At 41.8% G+C, this 24,565-nt stretch overlaps 1 protein-coding gene across 2 annotated transcripts in view; it reads left to right on the top strand.

Annotated features, from left to right (window-relative positions):
* SYTL5 (synaptotagmin like 5) overlaps positions 1–24,565 on the top strand; it is a 125,773-nt gene that overhangs the window by 48,558 nt on the left and 52,650 nt on the right. For both annotated transcript variants that reach the window (XM_054005897.1, XM_054005898.1), the window contains exons 4-6: positions 7,544–7,659; positions 12,047–12,179; positions 17,739–17,864. In XM_054005897.1, coding sequence (XP_053861872.1) covers positions 7,544–7,659; positions 12,047–12,179; positions 17,739–17,864 — 375 coding nt within the window. The remainder of the gene's footprint in view (positions 1–7,543; positions 7,660–12,046; positions 12,180–17,738; positions 17,865–24,565) is intronic.

The following is a 24,565-nucleotide window of genomic DNA, read 5'->3' as shown; positions in this document are numbered from 1 at the left end:
CATGAACATATAAAACTAAAGTGATGGTAATGATGAATCTAGATTTTAAAATACAGTAGCTTCTGCTTAATATGATCAATTTGATTAGAGTGGTGAATGAAAATACAATTTATAGTTTTTAGCTGTACTGTCACATAGTTCAAGTCCTTCATAATACTGCACAGTCACATGGTTTCTTGCCTGCTCAAACCAGCATGAAATGGCTTCTTTAACATCTCCACTCCATCTCTGTTTAGCTTTCAATTTGCATTTTCAGGAACAGTGACCTAGCAAGCAGGAATAAAGTCCTTAATAATCCTTAATAGCTGCAGTGCTGCAAGCTTCCTTAGGGCTTGTCTATACTTACGCGCTGGTTCGGCGGCTGGCAATCGAACTTCTGGGTTCGATTTATTGCGTCTTGTCTGGACGCGATAAATCGAACCCAGAAGTGCTCGCCGTCGACTCCGGTAATCCTGCTCGGTGCGAGGACTACGCGGAGTCGGCGGGGGAGCCTGCCTGCCGCGTCTGGACCACGGTAAGTTCGAACTAAGGTATGTCGACTTCAGCCACGTTATTCACATAGCTGAAGTTGCGTACCTTAGTTCGAATTAGGGGGTTAGTGTAGACCAGACCTTAGGAGCAAGGGCCTCTGCAGGTAAGCACCAGCTCCATAACAGTGTGAGCTGTAGTGCTGCTAGTACAGGGGTAGGCAATCTATGGCACGTGTGCCGAAGGCGGCACGCGAGCTGATTTTCAGTGGCACTCACACTGCCCAGGCCCTGGCCAATGGTCCAGGGGACTCTGCATTTTAATTTAATTTTAAATGAAGCTTCTTAAACATGTTAAAAACCTTATTACTTTACATACAACAATAGTTTAGTTATATATTATAGACTTTTTGAAAGAGACCCTCTAAAAACATTAAAATGTTTTACTGGCACGCGAAACCTTAAATTAGAGTGAATAAATGAAGACTCGGCACACCACTTCTGAAAGGTTGCCGACCCTGTGCTAGTAGCTTCTGCAGCAGGAGTGTCCTAAGAAAAAAATCCTTATGTGGAGGTGTTAGATGTGTCGTGTAAAGGATCTGTTACAATAGTTAACTCTTCCATTCTTTCTCATAAATGGAAATTAGGTTATTTTATTTAACAAAGTAGCAGCCCTCATCATGCTTCAAATAGCTGGATGGCTAATTTTCAGGCAACCAATTGGCAAACCACCCAAAACTCATCTGCAGTCCACCAATGGTTTGCGGGTCATGGATTGAGAACTAATGAACAGACAGGATTTGCTTATTACCAGGAATCTGTTAGACATGTAAGCAGTCATGCAGATCTCACAATGAAGTTTCTTCCAGATGAGAAGGATGTAAACAACTAAACAGGAGAGTTGTTAAATCTCACCCAAAGCACTGCCCAGCCCTATTAATGGTTTCATTTAGATGAAACATCCCAAGAGCATTTGTTGTCAAAAATAAATTGGAACGTCTGTCAGCAGCTTCTACTTGTTTTGCAGGCAACACAAATTATATTAGACATTTGCCACATCCAATAAGATCCAAATGTACATTTTGCATTTATGCGCCATTTGGAGGGAGAATTGATGATTCAGTGAATTGCCTTTTCTGATTAAATAAACTGTTCTTAGCTATCCTGTGATCAGCTTCTCACAGTAGCATTATTGCAAGTTGGGATGGTGATGGGAGTCTGGCATTACAATTTGTTATGAATGGACTAGCCAAAAATACTGTAAACTCTGTTTTTTCAGCCTTTTATTTGACAACCCACCATGCTCGTATAGAATGTTATGTCTAACATCTTTCATGCATTATATAACATTATTTATAATTATTTAAAAAGAAAACAGAAAAGATTCTCCTTCTTCCCTCCACCCCCCACGATAAATTGAACAGATAAAGGGGAAAAAATTGTGGGCCAAATTCATTGCTGGTGTAACTCATTGACGTAACCGGAGTTACATTGACAGGAAATTTGGCTTAAAATATCTCCGAGGCTTAGCCTTAAGCAAAGAGCATCTGCTTCACAAACCAAATAAGGAAGAGTCCTAGTTTTGAAGAGCATCACAGTGAAAGGTTCAGGATGATGTCAACCATTATTCTACTCTTGCATTTTGTATCACAGACAAAATCATCTTTTATGCCAGTCTGTCTGTAATTTACTGTATTTATTAATGTGCACCCAACAACAATAAAAAGGGCCTTCAGAACTCTAAGAGCCCCTGATGCAAGCTACAAAAACAAAAATTAAATTAGGTTTATATGATCCTCACCTGCCATTTACCTAGCATTGGTGACTTCAAGGAATTCTAACTAGCTAGCAAGTACTGAGCCTGTTGGGTTATCCAAGAGTTACTCATCCATTTTCATTTTCATTCCATACTTCTCCAGATTCTGCTGTGTTAAGGGTTTGCAACTAAAATAGGTATCTGTACTATTACCTGATGATTCCTGAAGGATCTACTCTCCAGGGTAAACTTTCCACTAATCCTCATTGATAGGGCTTTGCCTGCTTCTGTATTGTGACTAGGGACAGCCTCAACACTTGTAGGGCAGTGCAGGGGATGTTGGCTTTACCCACCTGGCAAACCAATGGAAGTTTTTAATGAGGCTAATGAAGATCTTAGGGTTAGTAGCAGGGTGGCTAATTGGAACGTGAATATGGAGGTAGAAATGACCACATCCAAGGTGGAAGTCAATCTCAAACGGCTTAATGAGATTAAATCAGGGGGCCTGGATAATCTCCATCCAAGAATATTAAAGGAACTGACACATGGAATTGCAAGTCCAATAGCAAGGATTTTTAATGAATCTGTAAACTTGGAGGTCAGATTTTCCTGGATGTGATAGCTGACAGATTTCTTCACCAAATAGTGAAGGTCTGAAACAGCCTTCCATGAGAAGCAGTGAGGGCAAAACACCTAACTGGCTTCAAGACTGACATTGATACATTTATGGAGGGGATGGTATGACAGGACTGCTTGTAGCAAAAATCCCCAGTGGCCAGAGATGGGACACTAGATGGGGAAGGCTCAGAATTATTACAGAGAATGCTTGCTCAGGTGTCTGCTTGGTGGGTCTTGCCCACGTGCTCTGGGTCTAACCAGTCACCATATTTGGGGTTGGGAAGGAATTTTCCCCTGGGTCAGATTGGCGAAAACTGCGGGGGGGGGTTGCCTTCCTCTGCAGAATGGGTCACAGGTCACTTGCAGGTTTAAACTAGTGTAAATGGTGGATTCTCTGTAACTTGAAGTCTTTAAATCATGATTTGAGCACTTGAGTACCTCAGCCAGAGGTTAGGGGTCTATTACAGGAGTGAGTGGATGAGGTTCTGTGGCTGCAACGTGCAGGAGGTCAGTCTAGATGATCACAATCACCCCTTCTGACCTTAATGTCTATGAATCTGTGAGTGTGTGGTTTGGAAGGAGTGCACCAGTTCTCTTGGATCAAGAGAAGTGTTGGTGATACAAGACTTGGGAAAATAAGATGTGCGAGTAAGAGAGAAACAGCACTTTGGGGTTTCATTGTCAAACTCGGGAGTAACCTTGGGAAGAGTTAATGAACTTTGTAGTTCAGTTTGCAATGGGAATTTAGTCAAAGGTAAGACAGATGTAGAGTACTAAACTTATGTTAAGCCTTACTATGAAGAATTAGCACCCACAGAAGATCATGCTATTGGTGAGTAGTGACAATATATATTTTTATCACACCCAGGGGAAAATTGTTCTTCCTGCTAACCAGAAGTTGTGTGTTCTCCAATGAATAATCAGTTTTGTTTTTAAGCAAACATCCTTAGAAAGTAAACAAAAAAATTGAGTAGAAATGGTTTTCTGAATGCCTTTTGGACAATAACTGATTGATTTCTATTAATTGTTTTTGCATTGTCATCAACAGGCTGCAAAGAAAAAGATAAGGCAATAATCTTTCATTATCACATTTGCAGGCATATGTCTGGATTTTGATTCTTTTTTTAACCTATTCTGGTAGTGCTCAAATAAACTTAATCTATAATTGGATGAGAGAGAATTGCATTAGTGTGAATTCTTCTTGACAATAGAGCCCTATTCAGTACTCTTCAGACTTTACCCAGGCAAAACTCTCTCTTAAATTGGAGTCTTGTCTGAGTTTAGATCAATGCCCTAAAATCATCTGTAATCATATCCATTCTCACACAAACTAAATATGATTCTCTTTATCTGATATGTTTGTAAATGAATGCACGTCAGGAAAAATCACACTCTGCTGGAGTCGTGTAAGATTTTGAAACAGTAACAGTTACTTAGGCTTTCTTTAAATGTAGAGGAAAATTCTGTCATACAATGTCCATCCACTGCCATAGATTCACTGCCGGGAAATCCTGTCCTTTCTTTCCCAAGAAAAAGGGCAAGCAGAAGAAACAATTAGAAAAGGAAGTGAAAATATTTGCTGTTTCTATGAACAGGAGAATAAACTTGTTTGTTAGGATGTTATGGTACTCAAGCACAAATTGGTCATGAACACAAATGAAGCTAAATCAGTGTTTTGAGTGAATATTCATGGGAAATACTTGTAGTCACCTAGCTCTATACAACGTGCAATTTTGTACTCAAAAGCTTTTAACTGTTGCAGAAATTATAGCAAAAGGTGATGTGTCCATGCGATATTTCCATGGGGAATAACATGAGAAAGTGTTTTTTGTCTAGTCTTGTATACTTTGAAATTGAGTATTGGTTGCACACTGCAGCTAATCATGTCTTGATGGTATTCATTGAGATGTCAGTAGGAGTGGCAACATTTAAGCATATTAAAACCATTTACTGTCATTTGCATTTGGAAAGCTAGCAATTAGCATCGATAACATATCTTACAGAAAATAACAGCACAGAATAGGACTGCTTTGCTGCCTGAATAGAATACCAGGATTGGGCATCTTTCTGGGTGCTTCAGAGAAGCAGCATTCTGCAGATCAGTAGTTATCATGAAACTTCTTTATTATGAACATGTAGCTAATTTACACAGGTGCTATCAATTGAAAATGTTTCAAAAAGAGGTTTTTTAACAGACTGGAAGAATGCTTTACAGACATTAATGTTTTATGTATGAGTAGCACCAACTTTTATTCAAAATTTAAAAAGTTCATTGGGGTGGGTGTACAAACAGTTCAGAGTACTAAGGATTTTGTCAATCAATGTTGACTGAATGAATTTACACATTTCTTGACTTTTCAGCGATGAATTCTTATGAGGGCCCGAGAACTATAAAGCTAAGTGGTTCTGCCAGCCAAAGGATGTAGGATGTGATACTCTCCATAAACTACAAGCTAAGCATGATGGAAATATAGCCCATAGATTAGCTTGGGGACTGTTAAAGTCGGTAATCTTAAAATGTATTTTTAGTGTATGTGTGTGTAAATAATTCTTGTCCAAGAGAGGGAAAATTGTGATTTTAGTGCATAGATTTTTCTTGGTACAGTTGGAGTTGCTAGTGGAGCCATAGAAGCGTACAGCTGTTTTGTGGTTTTATATCTGTGACAGAATGCTGGGAGCTAACTGGTGAGCCCAGCACTCTGATCGCTTAGGCATCAATCAGCTCCCCTGGAGAAGGCTGATTGGGGATATGTAAGCTAATTGGCTGATCAGGCTGGGAGGCTGGATGAGCCAATAGTCCATCAGCAGAGGGGTATAAGAAGGACACAGGAGGAAAGTACTGGGGAAGAGAAGGAGTAACCAGGGCTAGCTCAGCCCAGTATGTGCAGAGATCTCAAGGAAGAGAGACCTCTGTTCCTCCTCAGCCCTGCAGGAAAGGGCTAAAGGTAGAGAAGCATTGTATATACATGGGACAGTATTGGCATTGGCGAATATAAATCACAGGAAGTTGCCACTCAATGGGCAGAGTCTGAGAGGTTCCTGGGGCACCTGAGGATTGAGATGGACCACTCCTTGTTACAATGCCAGATTATGCACTACTGGAAATGCCTCCCAGTGTTAGGGTTGAGTTCAATGGATTTACAGGAGTCGAGAAGAACTATTGGAGTAGTTTTTAAATAGCTATGAAGGCCAGTGGACACTCAAGATTCAATGTAGCGCATAGTAACTCCTTCCTCCGCTCCAACGAGTTTCCATAAATAAAAAAAAATGCTTTTGTATGCTGTATGTAGTGATTTTTATTAGTATTAAGCAGTTATAAGACAGCCTTTTAAATCAGGCTTATTTATTTTACTTTAAAAAATGTTTTGATTGACTCTGTTCCTCCTAAAAATGAGGGCTGGTAGCAGTCAGTAACCAAGCATGTGGCAAGCAGGCACTGGGTAAGCATCATTGTACAATTCTGCTAGCACACCTCATTGCTGACCTGCCAAACGCTGCTCTTCCAGACAGTGTTGGGCTTCTTCTAAGCAGCAACCACATCTCTGGTTCAGTTTTGGTGGTTATGTGAGCTAGAATGGGACCACCAAACTGCTTTTCACTTATGACTAAACAGGGCCTCTGGGAATGAAGAGACACCCAGTATGGTTATGTCTATATTGCGGCTGGGGTTGTGATTTGTAGCTGGTGTAAACGTCAGATTACCTTACACAATGCTCTTGTGAGATCAGGTGATATTATTTTTCCTATTTTACATCTGGGGAGCTGAAACTCATTGATGTTCAGGCCTAAATTTTCAGAAATCCAATTAATTTTGGATACCTAAGGGCTTGATTCTTCAGGGTACTTAGCATTATGCATGTTTGAAGCACAGCATTGCTTTCAGTTGTAGCTGTGAATGCTCAGCACTTCTGCAAATCAGACCCCAGGGTCTCATATTGCTTACCCAGAAAATGAGGAACACCTGTGAAAAATTTGTTTTAAGTGACTTGCCCAGCATCTGTGCAGAGGTAGCTATAGAATCCAGTTCCGCAGGGCAACCTTCAGCTGCCTTAATCATGAGACCCTCCTTTCTCATCCTGCAGTCCCTTGCCTCATTCACTTCCAACCTTCCAACATTTCTGCAAAAAACAAAGCAGAGCTTCTGCAGACAACGGAGTCTGGTGGGAGTTGCCCTAGTAGAGATTTCTGCTCCTGTGGCCCTATCCTATGCCTCCTGCTCCTCTCTGCCCAACCCTCACTTCTGACCCTGCTCTCCTCTCCTCCTATCTATCCCTCATCCCATCTCTTAAAAAAACATTGGTGGGGGCGGGAGGGAGGCATTATAAACTAAAATCTGAAATGTTTATTGGACACTTAATAAAAAAACACAAACTTCTAACTTCTATTGATGATCAAAAATGTTTTGGTTTCCAGTTTTTCCTGAAACCATGAAAATTTTGATGAAAATCAATTTTTGTGCAAGCTTCCATTTAACCAAAAAGCCATTTTTCACTTTGGGAAGAGGGAGTTTTCACAATTTTTCTACCAGATCTATTCTATTATATTACACTTTGCAAGCTAATTTTTGATTCTTTAGCTTGTACTGTGATCCATAGCTGTATGTGTGCATGTTGGGTGGACAATGTCCTGAGGATTTAAGAAACAGTTTTGGCTGGTTGGATCAGTTCATGTGTGCATTTTGTTTTGTTTCTTTCTTGTGTAGACAGCTAAGGATAGTGACAGGTGAATGGTTTTTTGAAGAGAGGGCAAAGCGCTTCAAACAATCCAACCTCCTTGGAACTGATGTTGTCAGACAGTCCATCCTACGCAAAGTCCCAGGTAAAAATAAGAACACACAAGAAATTTGTTCTCTGTTTAGACTTGTATTTTAAACCTAGTTGTCAAAATGTTTTTACCAAATGTGGGTTTTATCCTTCATATTATAGAATTCATAGCCTGTGTCACTACTTTTAATAGAGTCATAGATTCTAAGGCCAGAAGGGACCATTGTGATCATCTAATCTGACCTCCTGCATAACACAGGCCACAGAACGTCCCCAAAATAATTCCTAGAGCAAATCTGTTAGACATTTAATCTAGATTTAAAAGTTGCCAGTGATGGAGAAGCCACCACAATACTTGGTACGCTGTTCTAATGGTTAATTACTCTCACTGTTCAAATGTATACCTTATTTCCACTCTGAATTTGCCTAGCTTCCACTTTCAGCCATTGGATCATATTCTACCTTTCTCTGCTAGATTGAAGACCCCATTATTAAATATTTGTTCCCCATGTAGGTATGTATAGACTGTAATTAAGTCACTTCTTTACCTTCTCTTTGTTAAGCTAAACAGATTGAACTCCTTGAGTCTATCACTATAAGGCAGGTTTTCTAAACCTTTAATCATTATCGTGGCTCTTCTCTGAACCCTCTCCAACTAATCAACATCCTTCTTGAATTCTGTGTCCAGTTCTGATGCCCACTATTCCAGCAGTGGTCACACCAGTGCCAAATACAGAGGTAAAATAACCTCTATACTCCTACAGGAGGATTAGAGGATTGGGCCAAAAGAAACCTGATGAGGTTCAACAAAGACAAGTGCAGAGTCCTGCACTTAGGATGGAAGAATCCCATGTACTGATACAGGCTCGGGACCAAGTGGCTAGGCAGCAGTTCTGCAGAAAAGGCCCTAGGGGTTACAGTGGATGAAAACCTGGATATAAGTCAACAGTGTGCCCTTGTTGCCAAGAAGGCTAACGGCGTTTTGGGCTGTATAAGTAGGGGCATTGCCAGCAGATCGAGGGACGTGATCATTCCCCTCTATTCGACATTGGTGAGGCCTCATCTGGAGTACTGTGTCCAGTTTTGGGCCCCACACTACAAGAAGGATGTGGAAAAAATTGGAAAGAGTCCAGCGGAGGGCAACAAAAATGATTAGGGGGCTGGAGCACATAACTTATGAGGAGAGGCTGAGGGAACTAGGATTGTTTAGTCTGCAGAAGAGAAGAATGAGCTGCTTTCAACTACCTGAAAGGGGGTTCCAAAGAGGATGGATCTAGACTGTTCTCAGTGGTGGCAGATGACAGAGCAAGGAGTAATGGTCTCAAGTTGCAGTGGGGAAGGTTTAGGTTGGATATTAGGGATAACTTTTTCACTAGGAGGGGGTGAAGCACTAGAAAGGGTTACCTAGGGAGGTGGTGGAATCTCCTTCCTTAGAGGTTTTTAAGGTCAGGCTTGACAACACCCTGGCTGGGATGATTTAGTTGGGGATTGGTCCTGCTTTGAGCAGGGGGTTGGACTAGATGACCTCCTGAGGTCCCTTCCAACCCCGATATTCTATGATTCTATGACATGAGATTCTCCTGTTTATGCATTCCATGATCACATTAGTTCTTTTGGCCACAGCATGATCAGCTGATTATCCATCACAACACACACACCCAATCTTTTTCAGATCTGTTGCTTCCCAGAATAATTACCATCCCCGTAAGTATGGCCTACGTCCAGTGTTCCTAGATGTATATATTTACATGTAATATTAACACACATTGTTCGCTTGCGCCCAGCTTACCAACAATCCAGATATCTCTGTATCAGTGACGTGCCCTCTTCATTTATTTACCACTCTCTCTGCAAACTTTATCAGTAATAATTACATATTTTTTTCTAGGTCATTACTAGAAGTGTTAAATAGCATAAGGGCCAGGAATCAATCCTTGCAGGGCCCCGCTAGAGATATACTTGTTCGATGGTGATTTTCCCATTTCTCAGTTACATTCTGAGACCTATCAGTTTTTCATCCATTCAATGTGTGCCATCTTAATTTTGTATCATTCTAGCTTTTTAAACAAAATGTTGTGTGGTCAAATGCCATACAGAAGTCTAAGTCTATTACATCAACACTATTACCTTTATCAACCAAACTTTTGATCTTTAAAAAAAAAAAAGTATCAAATTAGTTTGACAGGATCTATTTTTCAAAACCTATGCTGATTGGCATTAATTATATTACACTCCTTTTATTCTTTATTAATCAAGTCCCATATCAGCTGCTTCATTATCTTGCCTGGGATAAATGTCAAACTCACAAGCCTGTAATTACCTGGGTCATTCTGTTTACCTTGTTAAAATATTGGCATGACATTAGCTTTCTTCTGGTCTTCTGGAACTTCCCTGATGTTCCAAGAGTTATTGAAAATCAATATTAACAGTCCATCAAGCTCCTCAACCAGCTTTTTTTAAACTTTTGGATGCAAATTATCTTGATAGGCTGATATAAACTGTCTAACTTTAGTTGCTCTTGTTTAACATTCTTGAGATACTAGTGGAATGGAGAGAGTGTTATCATATGACATGATTACATAGTCTTCCCCTCCCCCAGTGTAGAACAAATATTTATTGAAGATTTTTGCCTTTCTTCATTATTATTGATACACCTCTACCCCGATATAACGCTGTCCTCGGGAGCCAAAAAATCTTACAGCGTTATAGGTGAAACTTCGTTATATCGAACTTGCTTTGATCCACCGGAGTGTGCAGCCTCCCCTCCCTCCGGAGCACTGCTTTACCGCGTTATATCCGAATTCGTGTTATATCGGGTCGCGTTATACTGGAGTAGAGGTGTAATTCTACCATTTCCATTTAGTAATGGAATGATACTATTGTTTGGATTCTTTGTGTTCCTAATATACTTTAAAAACTCCGTATTGTCCTTAACTCCATTGGCCACGGATTTTTCCTTGTCCCGTTGGTTTCCTTTACAGTTTTCTACAGTTATATTCATTACTATCAACTTCCCCTTTCTTCCGTTTGTTATATATTATTTTTTTTTATTTTTTTTAATAGTTGCCTTCTAAACCCAGTCATATTTTTAACCAATATGGCCTTCTTCCTTGATTGTGCCTTCTGTGGCATCTAGTAGCGTGTTCCTAAACAATTTCCAATTATCACTGAACTTGAATAGTAATTATGTATTAGTCAACTTTTTATTTTGCAACTAAGGTCTGAAGAGTACTGGATACTTTACAGAACATTGAAAAGAACACTCTCTCTACCCTGAAGAGCTTACAATTTATATGAGATCTTGACCTAAATAAACAAAGACAAATTATTCAGTAGTGCAAGATCTCTCAAATTTCACTTTCTGGATGCTAACATCCAGACATTCCAGCATGAATTATGCTGACCTCTAAACACTAACTATCCATCTTTGCCACCACTTCCTCCCCACTCCCCCCCCCCCCGCCATGGAACTCAAACTTTCCTATCACCTAGCTTCCCATTGCACATGCACAAACATGTTTACACATGGATAATGTGGTCTGCTTCACTGATCCAACACATATTACATTCCTCAGAGCTGCCTGCATGTCTCACCTCCACTACAGCTTCACCAGCTTAAGGATTAGGAGTTATTTCTGAATACAAAGGTCCCTCCTCTCAGCTGAACTATTTTAACACTTCACCCACGTGCCACCATCTAAGTACAGCCTGTATTTCCAGGTAGTGTTTATCATATTCAGTAGCTAAGTTACAGTGACTAAGTGTATATAGGAAGAAGGAGGCTGGCTGCCATTAAAAATAATTACTATGAATTCTGATATTCTACTTGGCAAAATACTGACCTTTCTGGTCTGTGTGCCCCCTCAAGAATTGTCCATTGGCACGTGACTAACATTCATGGTTTTCTGTCTTTATTTTATGCAAGATATTGAGATGTATATTTTGTTTTTATTGCTGTATTTGTGTATTTATATTTTTGTTAGATGTATAATGAGAAAAAAGTAATGTCCAAGGCATTTTGTCCACATTTTCCTCCCAGTTGAAAACATTTTTAATGCAGAGAATGTGCTCTCTCTCACTTAACACAGGAAGAGCTATAAACTGTGAAGTGTATTTTTCCATTTTCCTCCATCACTAAATTTATTTAATTTATTAATTAGCAACAAAGTTGGGGGCATAATCCAATGGAAATGTTGAAAAACAAAACAAACAAAAAAACCAACAACAACCCACCTGCATCAAATTTCTAAAATAACTAAAATAAAATTGGTTACTTTTGTGATGTTTTCTTATTTAAAAAAGAAACCAAGCTATGCAAAAATGGTTTTGTGATAGTCTGAACAGGTTTTTTATTAGTTAAAAACAGATATTTTATTTATATCAGATGCACACTTGGCATATGTTGCCTTTATTTCTCGGAATATATTTTTTTTCTCCTCCAGATACTGTTTCCGGTAAGAAAGAAGGAGGACAAGCCAAAGATCACGCCCAGGAGAATGCAGAGCAAAGGCCAGATACCCCAGCTTCCTCCACAAGTGGGCAGAAATCAATATTCAGTGGACCCAGAAAGATAGGGTAAAGCCTTGAACTTTGGAAACTGATAATTCAGAGTACAGCACCTCTGAGAAGATTTTATTTTGAGTCTCTCCAGCCTCTCTCTCTCTCCCCCTCTCCAGTATTACAGATCAGACCAAAATTTCCCAGGGTTAGAAACAATCTGCTTTGAAACAATTGCTATAATTAGACTGCAGTCTCCTAGGAAATGCAGCTATAATTACCTTTTGCTACAAGGTAGCAGCAAAAGGCAATGGCAACTATTGGATTTTTCCTCCTGGTAAGAGGTTACACTTTGAATTTGAAGTGTCTCTAAGTGTGCTTCTACTCTGAAAAATGGCTGTAAAAATGGAACCTTGAAGATCCATGTTTGTTTCCTCTGAGTGGCTTCCACATAAAATTAGTTCAGTTTACAAGTAAAATGATGTTTTGCCCCGAACTTCCAGCTCTGTAAACTCACCCTGTGATCTGAAAGCTATGTTTTCCTTTTATGAATCATCTTCAGTAAATAAAAATAGTTCTTGGGCACATTACAGCCTCAGTGACATCTGTGCAACCCCATTATCTTTAGAATATCCCCTCAATAAAATGTGTCATAAGGCAACTGGGGCTACATGTTTGTAAAGAGGGAATGATATATGTGCTGTGGGGTTGCATAGTTGTTACTGGGGCATAAATTGGTACTGATCCATGAGGAGGACAGAACTCAGCTTAACATTCGGATCGTGGGCTGAGTTAGCCAGGCTTGCAATTAGAAAAACAACTTTTTATTGGTAAATTGAGCAAATTTTGACATGGAACATAGATCCTATGGTCACTCTTCATAGGAAAAGCACTTGGTTAAGAGTTTGCTAATTACTACTGATTGAATTGCTGTCCAGGTGCATCTACAGCATATTGAGTATGTAAATTATAAGGGCTGTGATGGTCAAGGGAACAGAGGAGTGATCTCTGACAATCAATCAGAAACTTCACTTGATTTTGCCTCATTAACGTTGGATAAAAGAAGCAGCTGCTGCTTCTGAGTACTCCTATGCAGATGAAGGGAATACACCCTAAGGAATCGGTGGCACTAAAAATTGCATTTAATTACAGTTCATGCAGATAATAGCCATGGTGAAGGTATACAGAAAGTCTGCCTCCTTAGTGGAGTGGAGCATTCACTGTCTTTGCTGTGAACCCTTAGTAGCACAGTAACTAAATATTTAGAGAACTGATTTATGCCTGTTTCTTATCTTCCCTTTTTATTGCAATTCACCCCCAAATGGGAAAATCTGCTATGGTTAAAATTTCAATATTTCAAGTGACAAATCAGCTCCAAAGGGGAAAGATTTATTGCAGAGAAAGCTAGGAAAACATGGGAATTGTCATATTGGGTCAGACTGCAGCTTCACTGAATCCGGTATCTTGTCACTGACTTTGGCCCAGTGCAGGCACTCAAGAGGAAAGTTGCATCCACTGATGGCACTTTCCTCCTCCTCCTCCTCTCCAGATGAGGGAGTGGCACCAGCCTCACTCTTGCCACCAGATGACTATAGACAGTAACAAGGCCTAAGGAGGATTGCAGAAACCTTCCAGATCCCCTTGGAGGAGGTCCAAGATCCAACTCATAAGCTCCTGGACATCCTTCAGACAAGGTGGCACTTCCTGGTAATGAGGCCATATTGGCAGCTGTTAAGGTGGTGGGGCACACTCCAGCCACCTGCGCCACTCTCCCAAAAAGGGCAGACAAAAATTGCTTTGTTCCATCAAAGAGGCAGAATATTTGTTCTCACACCCTAATCCGAACTCTTTCATGATCCAGACTGTCATGGAACGCAGCACGCTGCTCCAGTCCTTCAGTCAAGGATGCCATCAGGCTGGATCTCTTCAGCAGGAAGAATTTTTCATCAGCTAGCCTTTTATTTCATACAGTGAATAACTGGATATTGATGTCCAAGTATGACTTATTAATTACAACAAGCTGTTGGAGTTAGCTAATAAGCTGCTATCGGAGTGGGGTCTCCAGTTCCAGGCCATCCTTGACAAGGGGAAATTGGTTGACAGATTGTCCCTGCAAGCAGATATGACAACTTTGGTCATGATGAGGTAGGCTTCCTGGCTGCAACCCTCAGGTTTCCCCAAGGAGGTCCAGGCAACAGTAAATGATCTCCTCTTCAAGGGTAACAACCTGTTCAGCGAGGGAACAGATGAGTCACTTCACTCCTTTAAAGAGTCTTGTGCAGCTCTCCACTCCTTGGGGATATATATCTGGTGCACAGGAGGAACTCATAGATCCTGCCCTGGCTCTCAGCCCATCTATCATCAAAGGGCCTTTGAGCTCCCTGGGAAGTGACACACATACAGCATGGGAGTCACAGTGCACCATCACCTTCCCCTCTTCAATCACAGCCTCCTGTGGAAAACAGTATTTTGATGGGATGCTCGAAAGATGTCAACTAGTATCCGCACCACCAGTTATCCCCACACCCTTTGATGGCTGCCTGTCCCATTTCCTCCCAATGCTGCACCATATCATGTTGGACAGATAGGTCTTAGACAAAATCTTGATAGGCTACACCATAGAACTCTTTTCTACTCCTTCTCCAAAATGCCCCTCCCATCCTTCTTCACAAGATGTCTCTCAAACAGGAGGTGAACTCTCTAATTCAGCTATGGGCAGTAGAGTCTATGCCTTCTCAACACAGGGACAAGGGTTGTTACTCAAGATATTTCCTTGTACCCAAAATGAAGGGGGGCTGGAAGACCAATCCTGGACCAGCTGATGTCTTTATACGCCATTCAAAATTCAGGATGAGCACCTTGGTCTCAATAATCCCATCCCTAAATGAAGGTGACTGACTTGTGGACCTTGATTTGGAGGATCCGTATTTTCATATAGACATTCATCCAGCTCACAAGAGAGTCCTGCCCTTTACGGTGCACCAAGATCACCCTTTGGTCAAAGCATACTTACCACTGGACAGAATCCGGATGATGAGGGACATCATCACTCAGCTCTGACTCAGCCCCCAGATAGCAGTCCTGTCCAACCTGGTCCCTCTAGGTCACATGGCCGCCTGCACCTAGGTGATATCCTTCATGAGGCTCCACCTCTGGTGCCTCCTGGCATGGTTGTGGACAGTCTATGCTCCCAAGCAGAGATGCCCTGGACAAACAAGTTTCACTTCCTCCAAACATCCTCACCTCTCTCGCCTGGTGGGAAATGAAAGAGACTGTTTGCATAGGGGTTCCCTGTGTTCCCCCTATCACCACCCACAAAGACACTCATAACGGATGCCTCTCTTCTGGGCTGGGGCGTGCACCTGGATGACTATATTTCTCAGGGGTCCTGGACTCTGCAAGAATCAAAACTAGGCATCAGACTTCTCAGCAGTGCACGAAGCATACAAGAGGTTCCTATCCTTCATCCAGTCTGCGCATGTCTAACTCATGTCAGACAACACGACTCTACTGTATTTTGTATAAGCAAACAGGAAGAAACGAAGACTGCCCCACTCTGCATGGAAGCAGTCATGCTCTGGAGCTGGTGCATTCAGCATTGGATAACCTCCTTGGCAGCGCACCTTCTGGAAGCAATGGACACCTTAGCAGACAGCCTAAGCAGGCATTTCCACCAGGATCACAAGTGGGAGCTCCATTCTTCAGTGGTGCAGGACATTTTCTGGCAGTGGGGTTTCCCATTGTGGGACTTCTTTACAACCCAAGCAAACAAGAAATGCCTACAGCTCCTAAGTGCCCATAGACATAACTCCAGGAGAATGCCTTTCTGGTACAGTGGTCAAGTCCGCTAATATATATCTATTATCCCATGTCTTCAAGAAGGTCAAAGCAGGACAAGGCAACAATAATCCTGGCACCACCTTCGTGGCCAACACAATTTGGTGGCCTTTCGCCCATTCATACCTCTGCACCTGTCTCAGAACAGAGGGCAGAACCAACCATCCAAACCCAGTCTCCTCCATCTGGTGCTTAGAGAGAGGTAGTCTCTGAATAGGTACAGTACATCCTTACCAGCAGGAAGCTCTCTACAAGGAAGGGCTATGCTGCCAAATGGAAGTGGTTCTCCAGCTGCTGTCAACAGTAGCTTACCTCCAGAACTCTGAGATCCCTTTTATCTTGGATGATCTTCTCTCCTTGAAGATGCTGGGCCTGTCTGTCAGTTTACTGAGTGTGCATCTAGTAGCTATCTAAGAGGGCCAGAAGAGAAAAAGAAGGAGTATTAGCTTACCAATAAGTCACCCTCTGTGATAAACAGTTCTGCAGTATATTTGATGATGGGCAATTGATCTTATAACTGGAAGATCAGAGCAAAGCACTTCTAACAATCACCATGAGTGATTTTACACAGCTTTTTGAAAAGCCATGGGAACAATTAGATCTGTTATTGCAACACAGCTAATAAATAATGTATAGTCTCCATCAGCAAATTTAACTAAGGTGTCTTAGCAGCCATAACAAGAGCCAGCTTCAGACTCTCAGATTCCTGACATCACCCAAGACATCTTTCCTTGGGCTCTTGGAGGTGGGAGGGAATGATAAAATTCTGCTCCAGATACAACACGGGACTCTCCCACTTCCCCTTTTCATCATCCCCTTCTTTTCTGTCTGCTTTACTTTACGCCATCTTCCCATTCTTCTCTCATTCCCTCAATCTTATCCCTTCTTGCTCCTCTCCTTTCTTACCTCATTACCCACCTATTTCACCCCCAACCAATAAAAAGGAAACAAAAGGAACTAACATGATACTTAGTGCCATCAGAACTACTACTAGCTGAGGTTGTCACTCTGACCACATTGATTGTATGTCATACCTAAGGCCCTATTCAATTCACAATATTGCAAGAATTGCACATCCCGCAATATTCGGCTTCCACTGCAATTTTATCAGCCATCCAGGGCTGACAGTAGGAGCCCTGGCTGCCAGCCGCCCGGGGCTGACAGAGGGACTCTGGCTGGGCTCCTGCTGTCAGCCCAGTCATTAATGATTGTAATATAGCTGCGGCAAAATATCTGATTATCAAAAAAATTGTAATACTTGAGTGTTTATATTGTTCCAGTAAATTTTTCTTTAACAAATAGGTCTTCTCTGGCTTTTCCAAATTACTGCAGTTAATATAGGTCCATTTTACTTTTCCACAATTTTCCATGTCTTGTCTGCAGCTCAGCCACAATTATTTAACAATCATCCTGCTATTAAGTAGGGACTTTTTCATGCCCCTTTCCGCCTCTGTGTTTGTTTGTTTTTTAATTAGTTCATAAGCTCTTTGGGGCAGGCTCTGTCTCTTCTTATGTGTTTGTACAACTCCTGGCATGCTTTGACTGCTACTGTAATATACATGGCACTATTATTATTTATATGAGTCAGAGAGATAGGTGAGCATTTTACTAAACCTGTGACTGCCTCGTCCATTTTTGACCTCAGCAATACTCAAAACACATAGCCCCTAGAAGCACAGCATGGTGCTATCAGAACCATTGCCTGCTCTCTTTTCTAATAGGAAAGATCTCACAAAAGTAACATTGGCTTAAGAGTTGTGTGCTTTACATTTTCACATTTTTTTAATGTATGCTCCTCAGGAAGGCCATCAGGGCAGTGACCAAAGGAGAAATCGCCAGTGTGAAAGCTGAAGATGGAAGAAGCAGCAGTTCAGAGGCTGATGCCCAGAGTTTACGCAGTGTCAGGTCTACTCCCTGTTCTGACAGGTAAGGGACAGAGAAGTCTGATGATAGCTCAGAGCTTGATCCAGAAAGGCACTGAGCAGTCCTGTGTAGCCTTTTGCGCTCTTGAGTGCTCAGCACTACTGGAGCTGGTTGAAAAATGTCAACATTTTTCAGGAAAGTTTGTCCTTTTTGGTCACTTACCTTGGCCAGCTCTGCTCAGCACCTTGCAAAACTGAGCCTGTAGTCAGTCAAGCATAAAGCTGACCGCAATAGCTAACTTGGGCAAAATGTCAGTTGAGCTCTTAAAATGTTTCACTTCCATAGTCTTTCCATAATTATTCTGATTCTATCTAATTCCTTGATCAGTTTTTCCTGGTGTAAGAGACCTCAGTTATTGCCCATTTACAAACATTAATACTGTTGAGTATTAAATAACCTGATGCCCATATTTTGAATGCAGATTTTGTAATGTGCAAAAATAAATCCAGAATTTGGCCAACTGATATTTACTACTTTTCCTATTTGCATAATTTTCCCAAATTATGCTGGATACAAATTGTGTTCACTCAGTATTGATTTTTTCACCTGCCTAGAAATCTTACGATGTGGATTGAAAAATAGTGTAATTTCACTTTATGCTCAAACAGAAATTTAGAATATCCTTTAGCAACTCAAAACGTATATACAGTAGCACTTGAACACTTGGATGGGTTTGTTTTCCTTATTTCCCACAAGTGGAAATACACCATCCCCACAGACATGAACTCTGGTGGTGTTGGGGGCAAAGGGTGGAACTAATTCCAGTGTCCAGGGCTTTCACTAAGAATGGTCTGCTCCCAACTCCTGTGCTGGTATCCTTAAAGCATGTGGGTCTCATACCATGGCAAAAATAATTTAATTATTCCTGAGCAATCCGTAATAGATCAGTGTTACACATAGCTTTGAATATCTGAAGTGATGGGAATTCCATAGTCTCCCAGAGCAATTTGTTCTATTAATAACAAGAACAGTTATGCAACTGTAAGTAAATTTTCTGTGCTGCTCCTTACTGCTTGTTCTGTCCTCATTATCTAATGAGAGCAATTGATCCCACTGCTCTGTAACGTGTTTTCTTAACACACCACAAGATTCGTTCCATAAAAAGGCAACAGAATGAACAGAGTACATGTGAAAGTACTTTTAAAAATTAATAATAATTTTTTGTTAAGCAGTGAGTTTTTCTGGTTGTTTGATGGTGCTGGGCAAGGCCTGCAGCCCCCTGGTGCACTGTGATGGTAATTCCAAACAAGCAGTCACAAACCACTAGATTTTGTAGCGCTCAGCCCTTGCAATAAGGGTAAGGGGGCACATAATCAACTGCTGTAAATTGCTATACCTCAGGGGAGCTATGACACATTGCTCCAATTGAGAACTTGCTGCCAGGCTGCTAAAAGACCTCAGCACCTGATTGTGACGGGGTCTGTCAGACCTTCTCTGTCTCCTGCTGGAGGCATCAGTATCTTGACACTTGTTGCCCAAGGAAAATCCACTCAGACCAGGTGACCAACAAGACAGTCCTCCAGAGGCCTAGAAGGGCCAAGAAAAATATTGACCAGTGAAGAACCAGAAGGCCAGTTAAAGAAGGCATGCCTGCTTTTGGTCAGGGGCAGAGCTGGGTGAGACTGGGACATAGGAGGAGCTCCTCGGGGCTAACCCCAGGCCAGGGCCTTGACCTAAGCGCTGCAAATAAGCACTTGCATTTCAGGTTTTTTTTTTTCCCCTCGTCTTTGTCTTAAGGTGCAGAGAGCCAAATTCTGAGTTGCTGTTTTATTACATGACTGTTTAGAGACTGACACAGAGTTACAGCACAGGCTATAGGGGCAGACCCTTGCAGACTCCAGTGGGAGGGCCTGGTACAATTGTACCAGGCGTGGCCCTGAAGAGGGCACTGCAGAGCAGACCCATTTTCTACTCCATTGTAAGCAGAAAAAGGCATAATGAAATCCAGTGGTTGTGAACTGAAATTAGACAAATTCAGAATAGAAAGAAGGTGCAAATTTTTAGCAGCAAGGGTAATTAATCATTAGAAAGACCTACCAGGGTACATGGTGGATTGTCCTTCACTTGAGTTCTTTAAGTCAAGACTGGATGTCTTTCTAAAACATATGCTATAGCTGAACCAGAAATTATAGACTTGATGTAGAAATTTATTGTGTGAGGTTCTTGGGCCTGTGTTATGCAAGAGTTCAAACTAAATGATCATAATGGTTTCTTCTAGCCTTCAAAATTCATAGATTTTAAGATCTGGCCACTTATTTTTGTGCCTGAAATAGGACCTAATCTCTTTTGAAAATCTGGTCCCAGATGATGGGGAAAGAACTGCCACAATATTTGTGTTTTTCCAAGAATAAACATAAAACTGTAGCTTTTTTAAATACAAAACTTCCAAGCCAATTAAATGAACAGCAACTTGAATATTAATCTCCTTGGCAGCATTCTGACAAGTTCATTGTGAATGGTATTATGTGAAAAGAACATCATAATAATTGATGAATTACAGATGAGTCCTATTATTTAAACAAGCAACTTATTTCCCTCCTGGCTTTTGATTTGTTGACTATAATTATTAATTGTACTGCAGAAGGTGAAAGATTGGGAGAGTTCAGGGAGACTGTAAATATCAGTCTGCTTTTATTCACTCTGAACAGATCTCATTAGCCGGGCCAACTTCAAAGTCAACTCTTGTCTAGAATCCAAATGCAGTTTCCTTTAGGTAATTGGACCTTTTGTATACAGCCATGATTTGTGCCTTGAAGTTTTATTAGAACAGATGTGGGCTCTTTGCTGTTTCTTTTTTGTTTTGTACCGGTATTTTTTTCTGCTTAACTGGAAGGATTGGGGTTTCAGAGCTTTGCTTTCAAGAATCTATCTTACTGCTTAGCATTGATACGATGCAGTGTCCTCAGATAGAACAAGAAGTAGATCACCCACTTCATTAAAGTTCCTTTCTGTAGTATGTGCTTTGCAAAGCAGGCAGAATAGACTTTGCAGTGGGTATTCAGATATGCTGCAGTGAGCATAGTACAAAAGCTTAGGCTGTGTCTAGGCTACGAGCTACGGGTGTGATTCCCCTGCTTGTGTACACATACTCGCACTAACTCCCATTCAGCTAGCATGAGTATAAGTAGCAGGGTAGTCATGGTAGCAGGGATAGTGGCTGTAGAGGCATGGATTAGCCAGGTCAAGGACAAATCTGCCTGAAACTGATGGATATGTGCTCAGCATAGCTAAACTGTCCCTGTTTTGCCGTAACCCGTGCTTCTGTGGCTACACTGCGATTTATACTTGTACTAGCTAGTGTGGGTACGCGTACACAAGCAAGGGAATCACACCCTGAGCATATAGTGTAGATGTAGCCTTAGACTATGTCTGCGGTGCAAGTGAAGGTGTGATTGTAGCATGAGTAGGCATACCTGTGGTAAAGGTAGTGTAGATGCGGCAGCACAGGCTAGCAACCAGAGTACATGTCCAGAGCCTCTAGCAGACTTCTGGTCTGGTTTCTAGCCCATGCTGGCATGTCTACACTACTATAGCTACCTGTTCTGGCCAGGTTAAAGCTAGCATGAGTATGCCTATTGAGCTGCAATTTCACCTTCACTTACAGGTACTCATCAAAACCTTCAAAAATACTTTTCCCTTTGGGCTTCATCTAAAATAGTGGTGCCCAACCTTATGACACAGGAGGGTCACATGAACCCGAGCCCAACCTTGTGTGGGCCAAACAGATTCTACATATTTTAATAAGATTTAAAGTCACCTGTATTGATTTATATTTTAAATTCAGCTTGTTTCATATGTATTTAGACAGGTTGTTTTTATGTATAGTATTGTCTATTTACACACTTGTGTAAACTAAAATGATGTAAACATGACGACAAAATGCTAATGAATTGGCCATTAGTATATTGTGTTGAAGCAGGCCATGGGCATTAGGAATGCTCTGGTGGGTCGTAGGTTGGTCTAAACATCAAGTAGTGGCCTCAGCCAGTGGCAAGATTCAGGATTTCTTCCATCAGTGTTGATTCAGCGTGGCACTTTTCACCTCTATCCATCATCTCAGCCTCACCGTCCAAATCAGTGGCTTGTATCAATAGAGCTACTAAAGGCACATCTTGACATGTCTGTGTGTTCAGGAGCGACTCTGTTTGGTTGACTGAATTACCTCACTGCCTATAGGAAAGGTTGAATTCATTGAGATAGTGCTGTCTGGAATGACTAGGGAAGAGCTCATATTGATGCTTACAGTATAGTATCTTATTCATATCTTATCAGATTAAAAAAGTAACAATGGCACATACATAAGGTACATTTATTATGTATACTGTGACAGACCCAGACCGGTGGGGTACCAGGAGTCTGGTAGAGGGCAAATATACTGGTCACTGGATGAGTAGTTTTCTGTTCCCTGAGTGACCAGAGCAGGGGCTGCACTAGAGTAATCAGGAACCTGCTAGAACCAGTTAAGGCAGGCAGGCTAATTAGGACACCTGGAGCCAATTAAGAAGAAGCTTCTAGAATCAATTAAGGCAGGCTAATCAGGGCACCTGGGTTTTAAAAAGGAGCTCACTTCAGTTTGTGGTGGGAGTGTGAGGAGCTGGGAGCAAGAGGCGCAAGGAGCTGAGAGTGAGAGGATCTGCTGCTGGAGGACTGAGGAGCACAAGCATTATCAGACACCAGGAGGAAGGTCCTGTGGTAAGAATAAGGAAGGTGTTTGGAGGAGGCCATGGGGAAGTAGCCCAGGGAGTTGTAGCTGTCATGCAGCTGTTACAGGAGGCACTATAGACAGCTGCAGTCCACAGGGCCCTGGGCTGGAACCCAGAGTAGAGGGCGGGCCCGGGTTCCCCCCAAACCTCCCAATTGACCCGGACTGTGGGTTCTCCCAGAGGGGAAGTTCTCTGGGCTGTTCCCCAACCCACATGGTGAATCTCTGAGGCAAGAAAATCCGCCAATAAGCGCAGTACCCACCAAGATAGAGGAGGAACTTTGTCACAATACTTTGTTGTTAATTTAAAGAGTTAAATACTAATTGTTAAAAATAGCATCAAAATCTCTCTTAACCATCCTATACATCTGCTTGGAATTGCAAAATCATAATCATCATCATAATAAAAAAATCTTAAACAGCTTCTTCCAACACCAGTGAAAACAACAAGGAGTCTGGTGGCACCTTAAAGACTAACAGATTTATTTGGGCATAAGCTTTCGTGGGTAAAAACCTCACTTCTTCAGATGCCAGCAATGTCCTGGATTTTTCTCTGTTGCCGTTTTTGAATAAATTGGCCTCCTCTTTCAGCAGCCTTGCCAAACCAAACAATATTCAACAAAAGGGAAGGAAGAAAAGAATGTGAATACACTCTCGCTCCAACACCTTTGGTTTAGGGAAAGCTGCACTGGTCTGAGAGCCAGGATGTCATGAGCTCCCTTCTTACATTGGCTTGCTCCACCCCAACAAAGATACATGGATCTTTGACAATTCAGTGTGAGGCTGCAGAAGGTCACTTCTAGCATAAACGGTAAAAGAACCAAGGTCTCCAAAATGGAGACCTAAATCTCATTTACTTAGCCGCCCTGCTGTTTCAGACTGAATGAACGCCAATCTATGTGCTTGGCTAACATGTTGGTAACAACTCCTCTAACTGCATGACTGCCTCCCTTCAGGGTATGTCTACACTAGTCTGGTACGTGCAATTCTGGCTTGAGTAGACATACTCGAGCGAGCTCTGTTCAAGATAGCATGCTAAAAACAGAAGTGTAGCCATGGTTGTGTGAGCAGCAGGACAGTTTAACCACCTGAGCACGATCTCATCCAAGACCCTAGGTGCAGAGCTATCCCTTGGGTAGGGTGAATCGTGGTGACTGCTCTGGGTCCTGTGCTTTGGGGGGGGCCCCCGCGGGCCAGTGCCATTGGCCAGCATGCTCGGTCCTGGAAGACAAAGGTGCAGGAACTAGTAGTGTTGGGGGTGCCGCCCCGCATGCCTGGGGCCCTGGCTGCTGCTGATTCAGAGCGGGGCCCCCAAGCTGGTGGGGACTGAGGTCCTCTAGTCCAATCCTCTGCTCAAAGCAGGACCAATCCCCAACTTTTTTTTGCCCCAGATCCCTAAATGGCCCCCTCAAGGATTGAACTCACAACCCTGGGTTTAGCAGGCCAATGCTCAAACAACTGAGCTATCCCTCCCCCCCCGCTGTGTTTCTGAAAGTCCTGGTTTCAAATCCGGTTGATGATGCACATAAGTTTTCTTATGGTTACACATTATGGAATTTGTTTCTCAAGCTTTCTTTTTTAACAACTTTTATTTTTAATTCACATAGTGAGAAAACATCCTAAAGAACAGGTTTATTAGTTAAAATCCATTACAATCTTTCAGTTATGGTGTGACTTGCAACAAAACCCAAGTGTTCCACGTTCTGGTTATTTTGTATTGCAAGTTTGAAAGTTGAGAGGTATGAGAATCCAAACCCAACAGCAACACTAGAATACAGTTGACACAGAATAGTTTTAGCTTTCTTTCCTAACAATACTGAGTCAGGTCTTTATATAAATCAATGGGGGGATGGGGGTTGGGAGAGAACCCTAAAAATTATTCTTTGATACGAACTTTTCACTGATGGAGCCATCACTGAACTAAAATCCAGGGGTCTTCAGTACACATCGGTCACCTCCCCACTCTTCCTAAAATATTTCATTTTCTTTGGGGTGGCAGAGT

Source organism: Malaclemys terrapin, chromosome 1, assembly GCF_027887155.1.
Source record: "Malaclemys terrapin pileata isolate rMalTer1 chromosome 1, rMalTer1.hap1, whole genome shotgun sequence".
NCBI lineage: Eukaryota > Metazoa > Chordata > Testudines > Emydidae > Malaclemys > Malaclemys terrapin.
The sequence above is the reverse complement of the archived record's forward strand: the minus strand, read 5'-3'. Positions and strand labels throughout refer to the sequence as shown.